The sequence below is a fragment of the Stegastes partitus genome, unplaced genomic scaffold, assembly GCF_000690725.1.
Source record: "Stegastes partitus isolate 25-593 unplaced genomic scaffold, Stegastes_partitus-1.0.2 Scaffold412, whole genome shotgun sequence".
Taxonomy (NCBI): domain Eukaryota; kingdom Metazoa; phylum Chordata; class Actinopteri; family Pomacentridae; genus Stegastes; species Stegastes partitus.
Window position 1 is genome coordinate 174,615 of NW_007578143.1, and position 12,711 is coordinate 187,325.

At 35.9% G+C, this 12,711-nt stretch overlaps 1 protein-coding gene across 1 annotated transcript in view; it reads right to left on the reverse strand.

Moving 5' to 3' along the window:
* Positions 1–2,671: 2,671 nt before the first annotated feature.
* The window catches only part of LOC103360023 (sodium/hydrogen exchanger 2-like), a 25,506-nt gene continuing 15,466 nt past the window's right edge, over positions 2,672–12,711 (reverse strand). Inside the window, 9 exon segments of the mRNA XM_008285647.1 lie at positions 2,672–4,596; positions 5,341–5,434; positions 5,509–5,625; positions 6,547–6,652; positions 8,062–8,229; positions 8,313–8,383; positions 9,697–9,786; positions 10,934–11,133; positions 12,255–12,472. Coding sequence (XP_008283869.1) covers positions 4,202–4,596; positions 5,341–5,434; positions 5,509–5,625; positions 6,547–6,652; positions 8,062–8,229; positions 8,313–8,383; positions 9,697–9,786; positions 10,934–11,133; positions 12,255–12,472 — 1,459 coding nt within the window. The 3' untranslated portion in view covers positions 2,672–4,201.

Genomic DNA, 12,711 nt, shown 5'->3' on the forward strand with positions numbered 1-12,711 from the left:
GATCATATTTGAACCTCTCTGCAGTTGCTTTGCATGTCTTTGTGGTCATTTTGCATCTTTTCGTGCTGGTTTTGCATCTTTTTGTGGTCATTTTGCATCTTTTCGTGCTGGTTTTGCATCTTTTTGTGGTCATTTTGCATGCTTTTGAGGTGGTTTTGCATGTTTTTGTGGTCATTTTGCACCCTTTCGAGCTTGTTTTGCATCTTTGTGTGGTCATTTTGCATCTTTTTGTGGTCATTTTGCATCTTTGTGTGGTCATTTTGCATCTTTTTGTGGTCATGCTGCATGCTGTTGTACTTGTTTTGGATCTCTTTCTGGTTATTTTTACTTTTCTCTTTGTTTTTCTGCATCTTTTGTTCTTGTTTTGTTTGTGGTGACTGTTGGTGATCATTTTGGATCTCTTTGAGGTCATTTTGCATCTTTTCACAGTTTTGCTTTTTTTCATGGTTCTTTTGTGTCTTCTTACTGTTGCTGTGTGTCTTTTTGGTCATTGCGAGGTTTTTTTGTGGTATTTTACTGTGGTTTTGTGTTCATCTTGCATTGCTTTTTGCATATTTTTTGTGTTCTGCATCCGTTTGTGGTAACTTTGTGTCTCTGTAATCATTTTGCATTGCTTGTTGGTTGTTACGCATCTTTTTTATGGTTTTTTTTTTGCATTTCTTTGCATCTCTGTGGGTTTTTTGTGTGTGTTTCTTTGTGGTTTGTCTCTTAGGGACAATTTCACATTTCTTTGTAGTCATTTTCTGTTTTGTTTGATTGTGGTGAATCTTTTGTAGCTGTTTTTTGCATTTTTTTTGTGATCATTTTGCATCTCTTTAAGGTTGTTTTGCATCTTTCTTTCAGTTACTTTGACCCTCTTTTTCATTTTTAGCTTCTTTGTGGTTATTTTGTGCCTCTTTATTGTCTTTTTCAATCAGTATTAGTGAAGCGCAGCAGGTCAAGCAGAGCTCAGTAAAAGTTTATGAACTGCAGATGTGTATTTAGTTCGCAGTGGAGATGAAGAGATGATGCTCAGAGCTTCCCGTCACAGCAGATCCACTGTTCTCAGAGTAAAGACCACTGCAGGCTGTCATCAGCGACGCCATCACATCTTACATCTGAGCTGTTCTGCTGCAGAGCTTCACTCAAACACTCACTTCTACACATTTCCTGCACATTGTTGTTTGCAGAATGCAGTTTTTGTGCAACTTCGAACACATTGCTGTGATTGTTTTTGCAGAATTTCTTTGGTGCACCTTTAAGAAACCAAAATATATTTATAGTTTGCGTTCCCTGAGAGTGGGAGATACAAAGACGCAAACTCTGAAAGATAATCTGGGTGTAGAAGGCCGTCAGAGAGTCCAATGAACTAATAAAAGAGGGCATTAAAGCAAACAAGGGAGAGTGTTTAGTGCTCGATCTCCTCTCTCCTGAGTTTAATAGCACCTGTGGGGCCTCTGCCTGGTTTCAGATGCACTGTTTAAGCGGTGTAATGTTACCCCATCAGCTGATAGAGCTGCATCCACGTCTCCGTTACATCATTTCATGTTCGACTGAAGGTTAAACAAATTAAAAAGTGGATGCTACGCTCACAGGATGATCACTTGAAAGGACAGATGAGTGTCTTTCTATTGATTGTACAACCCTGTCTCCTAGAAATTATCTTTTCGTCGAGGTAATCTGCAGCAGCAAATGCATCTTGAAGACGATCAATAATGGAAATGACGACGTGTTATTTGGAATATAGAAGTCATTTTTCTGATCAAATGTGAGGTTTTGCAGTAAAACATCCAACTTGTTGTTATGTTTAGGCACTTGGTTAAGGTCAGGGAAATTTTTATGTTTCATTACCGTCACAGCGCGACATAAATTAGCCTAATGTTTACTCCAGTGCTCGTTAACATTTAATAGCTATCAATATGTACTGCAGATATTTATAATTTAGCTCTTCCAGTTAAAAATAACATTCCAGATATCCACAATAACATTCATAAAGGACAAATGACGACGCGTTTCCTTTAGAGTGTTTTTTTATTAACATTTATCAATTCGCTAGCAGTTTTTTACGACATACTTGCTAGCTAATCTTAACAAATGGTAGCAATGTTAGCTAATAACCACAAGGCTACATCTAATCCTTTGAAAATGTTGTAATTTAATGTCTCCTGTGTTGTTTCTTTACCTGACGTTAGCTGTCCAAAGTTTTTGTTGAACATTAGCTAGCCAGTGTTAGCTAGCTACTGATATGCTAGCTAACAGTTAAAAGCTAGAACAGCTTGCTAGAATGAAAAAAACTTTCTGTATTGATTTATATCCTTCAATATTCACTGCGTACTTTTATGTATATAATTATAATGTATAAAAATATAATTTATTTCAAAAAACAAATGGTCTTTTATTTCAAACATAGGTAAACAAAAGCAGTCTTTTTATTTCTACTCAGTGACATATTGTCATATTTTCCATCTGAGCTGACTCGCTAACTAAGCTAACAGTATCGCCATAATTTTACTATTAATGTTGTTGTGTTTAGTCAGTTTTTTTAGTGTAGTTTAGTTTTTTTCTTCAAAAGGAAACCAACTGTACAGTACATATCTGATATTGTGCTAAAAGATGGAGGCTAAAGCTACACACTTGGTTCGATGTTTGCATTATTGCTCGTATTTTCAAAACTTATATTTTGACAAGATCATACAAGAGACATTTCTTTATTAAAGTAAACTAATCAGGGTGTTTAAACACAACAGGAAGTTGAATAATACTGGAGTGTGAACATAAATCCAGTAGCGCTAGGCATAGCCGCTAACGTTAGCCTAAAGTTGAATATAGCTACAACTTGAACACAGTGTGAGAAAAATGAACTGTGAAGTCATGGACGGGCTTTTTGTTTTTTAAATTTAACTGAAACCCTCACAAAATAATGTAGAACATTACTTATTGGGTTTTGTTAGTAACTCAACAGATGTTGTAAGCTAGTTAGCAACACATGCTAAGACACTGTAGCTTGCTTTGGAGCAGATTGTTTATTGTCTTAGATTTTTGCTTCTGTTTGTGGTTTTGTAAAGTATAAATGAACGGCAGTACCCTGGAGACCGTTTATATTTAGATTTTTGCCTTTTAACTCAACACTTAAACACAGATTTAAAGTTTGGCAGCGCTGCGGCGGCTAATTCCGGCGGCAGATTTAACAAATGGCTGCTTTTGTGTGGTCCAAGTTTTTAATCATTTCCAGCTTTTATGTCGATTTCCTTGCGAAGTAAAGTCGATTTCACCAACTTATTGGCTGATACTTCATCACAACACGGTCGTCCTCGTACAGCCCACGCTGCTGCCGCCATCAGTTTAATTAGATTGGGCTCTAAACAACGAGTATTAGCACTTTTTAAAGCAGAATTAGATTTTCTATTTCTAACATGTTTACACCATGAAGTGACCGCGATGCTTCAGCCTGACTGGCAGCTCGGCTAATCGCACATTAATCCCCTCATGGCTGCCGTGTTTCCTTTAATAGAACACAACTGGGATGGACGGAAGAAAAGCTGCATTCTTATAGTTGAACTTTTCTGATTATTTTTTATTATTTTGCTTAAAAAAATAAAGGTAGCTGCTTGTAAACGATGCATGCTTATTCTAGTTCTATGCAAAATACATTTTATTCTTAGTGGAAGGTTTCAGGTGGAAGTGGGTTAATGTCAATGAGTTGGGTTTGCATAATAAGGTTGCTTAATATTGTGTGTGATTTAAACTTAAATTTCTGGTTCAGTTGATTTAAAACTAAATTTAAGTTGTGATAACCTCATAAAACGGGCGTTTTAACGAAATCCGTCTTCACTTTAACGTCAGGATTTCGATTCCCCTCAACTTCCAACAGCAAAAAGCTCAAAATTCAATTTAAATAACAAGGAAATCATATGAAAATTGCCAAAAAACATATAAAAACATCTTAAAAGTACATAATAATGGGCCTGTGTGATTGGAAACTGGACTTTCTGAGAGTATATGCAACCCAACATTCAATAGAACAAGTGTGGAAGTGGTTTGGCTCCATCATGATGTGTAATGTTGTCGATATGCTTCCAAAGAGCATCAAGAAAACATTGTGATCAGTCCTCATGACGTCTGTAACCAGGCCATCAGAGTCTCATTGTCCCCGGTCATTAACGGTGTGTACAAAGCAGACGTGAGTCCACCTACAACATCTAAAGCTTGATGCTTCTGTCCGTCATAACCTCGCCGAGCCTCCAGACCTCACTGACGAGTGTCTAAGAAGTCCCGCCTCGTGTTCTCGGGGGTCTCCGTCGTCGGGTACCCAGCCTCCAGGGTTCACCGGTTCCTCGTCTCCTCCTGGATGCTCAGAGTCGTCTTCCCGGTCCGAGCTGCGTCTCCTGGGCGCAGGAACCGGAGCCCTCCTGCCTCTGAGGCTGGAACCGGACGGACCTCCAGAGGCCCCTTCGTCCAAATGGCTCGGTGGGTTAGGGTGGGCAGAGGCGGCCCCTGGACTCCTCTGTTCCTGGATGGTGTTCAGCTTCCTCATGGGCACCAGAGAGCGGGAAGAGGAGCGCGAGGAAACACCGGAGGTCTGGAGGCGAGCCGAGAGGCGGTCCACCTCATCGCCACCTGGTAGGAGGAGATCAGTGAAGGAAGGTCAATGGATTACTTTCTGGGTGTTTTTGTCACATTTTTCCTCACAGTGGGTTCATGTTTCACTGCAACATAAAGTCCTGTACCTCTATGGAAACAGAACAACCAGGACTAAGAGGAGAAAGAACTCAGAAATGTCTTCTATGCAGTGTGACACACTTATAGTCCCATAAATCAGAAAAAAATCCATTAAAAAAGTTGATTTTATATTTTACAAAAATTGAAAAAACCTGGAATCAACGTGTCAAACTTTTTGCTAAGTGCCCACAAGTGTTATCGATGCTGGAAAAAAGAACAGTGTCTCCACATATTATAGATATTTTACTACTTCCATTTGAACTTTGTTTTCATATTGTTTCCTGTCTGATCTGCGTAAACACAACCTGCAGCTCAGCCCAGAAGTCTGGATTTTTGTCACGCGACTGTTGCTCACAGCTGAGTCACTGATGGCTTCACAGCTGCACCAAGGAGGAGAAAATTTTTTGTTTTTGACAGAATGTGGTTTGAGTAAATGGTGTATTTTTGGCAAATTTTTAAGTGATTTTCATGAAATATCACAATTAATTTTAACTGAACCGTATGTCACACATGATGAGTTTAAAGACCGTCGGAAAGATGAATATCTGCTGCATTTTTCTCTTTTTTTGTTTTTCGAGTAAATGGTGTCATTTTTGGTGTTTTTTTTGTTAATGCAACAATCAATACACATTAAAATCCCACCATGACTTCGTCTCCTGAGGCCGAACGCTGACTCCAGATCTCCTCCAGGCTGCAGGGAGTAATACTTCTGAGCCCGCGGGATGTTCTGCTCTCCCTGAAACAGGAGGAACAGAGGAGGTGAGAACAGGCAGCGAGTCACGTGTGACGTCCTTTAAAACCGAAACCCACCAACTCGCGGAAGCTTCCTGGTCGAAGGCTGCGTCTGATGCTCGCGTGGCGGCGAATCAGAATCTCTCGGGCTCGGCTGTTGTCGGGCAGATTGTATTTGCTGGTGTAGGCCATCGTCTGGAAAAAAACATTAAGAAAGTCAGGTTTTATGCTAATTAAAGTAGAAAAATATTGGTTTTATCATTATATTAATCCAATACACTGAAAGAAATGATCAAATTAAACAGATTTTTAACAGGATGTTTGTGAAATAAGTGAAAATATGAAAGATTTTGCAAAGATGACGCGTGATTTTACACGTTTACTGCAAAATAAGATTAAAAACATTTCACCATGACATCAAATTTAGTTTCTTTCTCCTCCTTAAAGGCTAAAACTATGAATATCACACATCAACAAGTCGTAGTAACGATCAAATCAACAACTAATCAAAGTATTTTATCTGTTTAATCCATCCTGATGCACCAAAAGAATTAATCCGCTGCTGAAAGTAGTCCCCAAAAAATTCACTACTTGCTCCAGTTTGCCAAAATCCAGCTGCTTCAGGGGATTAATAAAGATTTTCTAAAGGTGAAACTAAACATCTGGAGTTGAATAAAATCAAAATAAGCTAGGATTTGGTAATGGCAAGAAAAATATCTGATAAAAGTGGCAGAAAATTGGTGCATTTAAGCAGAAATTGCATCAAAAAACTATCTGAAGAACAGATGCGTCCTCGAGAAACATACAAGAATGCAAGAACATCATTTAAATAAAGTCTGAAAACGTTACTTCATGTCAGTAAACTTCCGTTTTTACTGCGTCTCATACAAAAAAAATAACAATAAAATAATGTTCTGCTTCATTAATGCATCTCCAGTACTTCTATGGTTTCAGGGCTTCTCTAATTAAATGTACCTGAATGTGTGTTAACTGTCTGAGCTAATGAGAGCTGATTCCTTCACACATGAAGGGAAAGTCTTTGGTAAAAATGGGATTAAACCGTATTTCCCTTCACTATAAATCACTTCCTGTGGTGCGGGCGCGGCGTCTCGTTACCCTGTGCCGGATCTTGTACATGTTCTTTGACAGGATGTCGTGCATCTTCCTCACGTCAGCCGCCAAGAACTTCTTCTTGGGCCGAGCCGCCTCCTTCTTCTCGTCGCTGGTTGGGAGACAGAGAGGAGATGTGACTGTTGTTGTTGTTGTTGTTGTTGTTTTTGTTGTGGTGTTGTTGTTGTTAAGAGCATCTGACGGAAAACGGCCTCGTCAGCTGCAGCGTGATTAGACTGAGAATAAACACTGGGTGCATTTATCTGAGACGCTCGTCCTGCCTGAGATCAATACGTTGTGTTCAGGAGCTAAAACATCACCGATATGACAGGAAGTTGTCTGATGAGGAGCTGTTTGGATGCAAAAATTAAAACAAGTTGATTTATTGAAGGTTTTTTAGACATTCTATTGTAGTTGTAGATGTCACTGAGAAGGAAAAAGACTAAATATTAATATAATAAACAATAAATAACACAAAACACATATTAAATATCCTCCTGTAGCCTGTAGTTCCACACACTGTAAAATAAAAACTGTAAAATAGTCATAATCCAAAAAAATGTCTTAACATGTCAATGAAAAAAAACATAAAATTACTTCCAAAATACTAAATAAATATATATAATATAATGAATTATCTATACTGTACTCATTGTATGAAATTTTTTAAATGTATTTACAATAATACATTTAAATATAGGAGTTTTATCTATAAAATAAAATTGATAAATTGTGAAACAATAATAAATTAGTAAATGTATTTTAAGTTATGTCCAAAAAAGTCCTAAAAAAATCTGAATTCTATAGTTAACACTGTTACATGATTTAATTATTTTACATTTGATCTGTAAATTCAAAATTCATTTCTGTAATTTTTTGATATTACTATAAAATATAGAGAAAAAAAGCTTCTGTACTAATACTTCCACAAGGATGCTACGAATATTTTAAGTATTTTATTTTATGATTTTATTTATACATTTTTAAATCTTAATTTAACAGTTGAGTCTATTAAAGTATATTTTTAAGAATTAAAATATAATCTATGGCCTTAATTTTACATCATTTTTAAAAATTATTATTTCTTAGGATTTTACATTTTTTAATGAAGGATAATTACATGTGTAGCAACAATAAAATTAAAAAAATTGTAAATATTCTGTTATGTAAAATAATAATATCTGTTTAAAAAATATTTTAAGTAACTTGCAGTGACGGGTTTTTAATTTGATATCAGACATGTAAACTTCATGTTTTTTGTTTCTAATTTTTTTGGTGTTTTCATGTAAAAAAAAATCTGGAAAATAAAAATGAAAAATTCAATAAAACAACATTTTTAATTATTATTTTTGTATCATGAATGTAGCCTGTGTCCTCTGCAGTATTTACAAAAAACACCCTAAAATAATATCATTTATTTTTTTATAGTCTCATTATAGCATCATTATAGTCTCTAATATTAAACCGTTGCTGCCTTGTTGACGTCGCCGTTATTGAACGAGGTCACAGCGGGTCACTTACTGCAGAGAGACGATAGATGGCGCTGCGCTCAGATCTCCCATCGGCGTGTCCAGCAGCTCGATGGCGTTCTGCAGCTCCAGCTTCTTGTACAGAGACACGATGCTGGACTCGGCCCGGTTGTCTCGCAGCAGGATCCGCCTCAGGACTTTGTCGTTGAACTTCTTGAACCTTCAGGAAACACGAAAACGTAAAGCTCCGACCTCACCGAGCTTTTATTTTGAAACATGGATACAGTTAAAGTCAGAGCGTACTTGTCCTTCCAGTAGTAGTGACTCCACTGACCACACAAGTCCTCGATGCCACAAACCACGTGCTCCATCATCTGGACGCAAACAAAGAACATCTGTTCAGTGAGTTGTGATGNATATTTTCAGATTAGCTGTGACTTCAGTTTCTAATATCTCACATGTCCATTACCAAAAATAATTATTAAAAAATTCAGAAGTCACACAGGAGAAAGACGACAATCCTGATGAAAGAATGAGAATTTTTCCATTTTTTAAATGGGATTAAGTTTCAGAGTAACTCAAGAAATAGTTTTGTGTTTATTTATGGCGGCACTACAGAGAGTCAGCAGTAACAAATCATTTGGCTTGTTTTAAATGCTGCTAATGTGAAACTAAAGTGGACCTTAAGGGTTTAAATCATGTCTTTCCTTAAAGACAAACAGCCTCCATCAGGCAGACGTATTAATAACCTGCTATAGAATCAAACAACAGTGATTTATCTGCTTCTGTCTCAACATTAATATGAATGAACCGTCCAACCTGAGGCTCCACTCACCACAGTGACGGCGTCGTTGAAGAGTCCTTCTCCAAAGATGACGATGTAAAGCTGCTCGTTGACTCCGATGTCCTCGAACACGTTGAGAGCAGCGACAGGATCCACGGCCGAGATGATGGAGGCGAACAGCAAGTTCTCCTGCAGCAAGCATGAAACCTGCCGTTAGCCAACGCTGGGGCTTCACAGAATCATCTGAGGGAGCTGAAGCTGCTTCAATTCACACTTTATGGCTTAAAAACTGAAAAACTGCATCTCATGGTGAGTTTATTTTCTAAAGTTAAGATGAAAAACTGGAAATAATCACCAGAAAGCAGGAGTTTCTTTGTTTTAAAGAGCCGTGAGTCAAAAAGATCAAAGTGCAGGAATAAAAAATACGAAAAAATCTAAACAAAANTACATTTTCCAGAATTAAAATCCATTTTCTTGCCTCTTTTAGCTCCGGTTTTGGTCTCCACCAGCTCACGTTTTAGCACCTAAACACTCTGCTGTGTGTTTACTGATGAAAACTCAGTGAAACGTAGATTTTAATCTAAAAACTTTAGCATTTAAAAACTTAACCAGAAGTTTAAAGTCGTAGCCGGAGAGCAAATCTCAAACTCACGACGAAGCAAAGACCAGAGAAGTTGTTGTTTCTCTGCAGCTGCATCACAACAAAAGTTTAAAAATGTTTTCTAATTGACATTTGACCTATTTTTTAAAATATATATATATATATATATAAGATGTTTGTTTCTGAAATATAGATTTAAATCACGTTTCTCGTGTTTAAAGAACAACTATTTCTCTTTTTCTGCATCATGTGTGAATGACTTTGTCCAGCAGAGGGCAGCAAAGTGCTGCAGCAGAACCCACCCTGGTGTGGACCTCCACGTTGATGGTGTTCAGGTCTTTGTTGGTCCTGCGGATGTTTATGTATTCCACGATGGGCCGGATGCTGATTCCCTGCAGAGACACACAGACACACATTCACATTGTTTTAGCAGATTTACCCGACGTCAGTAGAAAAGTGTTTCTGAGCTGCAGCGAACGAGACATTGAAGGAGGTTCCAGGAACACGAGACGCTCTCATGATGGATGTTTAGTTCAAGACATCTTTGATTCTTCTTAACTCAACATATGGACACGGTTCTGTTTAGATTCTTTAAGTTTGAACTGATCAGAATGATGTCAGCAGTGCTATGTTGGGTTTTTATTGAGAATTTTAACATTTTTAGACAGATATTATGATTTTGAATAGGTTTTAAATTATTTCTTGACAGATTTTGAATTATTTTTTAGCAGATTTTGAATTTTTTTTTTGTTGCAGGTTTTAAATTTTTGTGGACAGATATGAAATTATTTTGAAGAGGTTTTTAATAATTTTGGACAGATATTTAACTTTTTTTGTTGGTTTTTTTTTTTACAGATTTTGAATTTTAATTTTTTCTGTAGGTTTTTAATTTTTGTAGATAGGTATTAAAATATTTTTGAAGAAGTTTTGAATTATATTTGACAGATTTTAAATTATTTTGGAAATATTTTGAATTATTTTTAACAGGTTTTAATTATACTGGACAGATCTTAAGATTTTGAATTATCTTTTAATGATTTGAAATGATTTTTTAAAAATATGTTTTTAATTCTTTTGGACAGAATTTTTATTTTATTAAATTTTTTTTGCAGGTTTTTAAATATTGTGGACAGATATAAAATTATTTTGAAGATGTTTTTATAATAATTATAATTTTAGACACATTTGTAATTATTTTTGAACAGATTTTTAACTATTTTGGACAGATTTTAAATAGTTTTTAAGAGGTTTTGAGTTATTTTGAACAAACGTTTGATAATTTTGGACTTATTGTGATCCTGAGTGTTCCATCAACCATCTGAACTCTGAAATCATAAATAAACTAAACATCTATACAACAGAAATAAAGAGAAGAGAAAATGATTGATCTTTTTCTTATGCCTGGGTTAACTTTAACGAGGTCCCGTTGTTGTCCAGCAGCAGACGGACCCCAGAACACCAAACCTCTCTGCAGTTTGATGAGTGTAAATGTTCTGACCCGACCAGCTGCTCTGCTGGGTTCCGTCGTGTCCGTCTCACCTGGATGAAGACGGTGAAGATGATGACGGCGATGGAGGCCGTGACGAACAGGTTCCTCCTGTTGATGTTGTCCGGCAGCGTGAAGACCAGAGCGAAGCAGATGGCCCCCCGCAGACCCCCGTAGGCCAGACCGAACTGGTCCTTGAAGCTGAACTGGATCGTACGGAACGGGTTGACGATCTGAGTCAGAACCAGCATCCCTGCAGGAGAGGAGACAAGGAGGGAATGTCAGACTGAATGAGTTTACTAAAAAAAAAAAAAGGTAAAAACAAACAACAGTCGTATTTCTGCAGCTGAGACAGCGAGAAAACCTTTAGAATCACAGAAAATAATCATCATGATAAATCATGATGATTATCAATCATTTTCTAGCCTTAATATTGCATCATATACACATATCAGTAATATAATACGATAAATAATATTTCAAATTTTATGACAAAATATCAAATTTCTTTAAAAAAAAATGTAAACAATTTTTAATGTTATTTTACATAAAATATGTAAATATTTTTATATTTTTATTTTTATAAATTTATCTGGTCTCTTTTTGTAATTTTAATACTTTTCGTTAATTTAAAGACAACAGAGAAAATCTGTCAAATTAAACTGACACATTTTCTAACATTATAAAATGTTTTATTCACCAATAAAACATTTTAAAATTTTATTGTTAGATTTTTAAATTTACAGTGTACTTTTTTTATTTAACTGATAATTTTGCATATTTCAATTTTTTTTTTAAAAGGAAAACTTCATAGATTTTTCTAGTGTAGAGGGACAAGAAAGACTTCTTTTTCTATTGACTGTCACTAATTGTATGTAATTGTAGAAAATATTCACAAATTTAAATTTGAATTAAACATTTAAATTTATTAAAAAACATATTTTTTAAAATTAAGTTTGCTAATGTACTTTAACAGGTACAGACATGTAAATGTACATCTTACTTTTGTAACTGTATTGATATTTTGCACATTTAAAAAAAAAAACATATAAAGGATAAACAACATATTTAATTATAGAAAATATATTTTGCTAGATTGCTAATGCTTATAGGGATTGTTGTGAAATTAAATTAAATGTGAAATTTATTTTAATAATGCTTTTATGTCAGATTTAAGATTTTCTTTAAAAATGTGGATTTTTAAAAATGTAATTTTATTTTAAATTAACGTTCATTTTTGGTAATTTTTTTTTTCTTGATATTTTCATGTAATTTTAAAAACTAGAAAATTCTACAAAAGATATTAAACAAACATTCATATTGGTTTTCTTTCTCCTCCAGTTAGAAGCCTGATAAGTGTTTATTAAATCCCACCGATTCCTCTCCAGACGAAGGCGAACAGCAGCGTGAACAGGACGTAGGCCCAGCTCCACTCGTGCTCCGTCGTTATGGTAACCACGCCCAGGAAGAAGAAGATGAGGGTCTCGGAGACGGTGGCCAGCATCTTGACCACGTGGCGGATGGTGGTGCAGCTCCTCTGGGACACGTTCTCCTCCACGTAGTACTTCATGGTGATGGCGCACGTTATGATACTGATGGAGGATAAATAAAAGTCCACAGTTAGAACATCTGCAGGCATGAGTTCAGTTTGAACATCATGTTGGATGATATCGGAGGCTGAAATACTAAATGTGCCCACAAATGGTGAAAAATTAAAAGTTAAAATTAAAAAACGGACAGATTTGAGTTATTTTGTGTAATTATTAGGTCATTTTTTGCAATTTTTTTGGTTATTTTAGACCCATTTTTCATTAAATCTATCAGGTTTGAG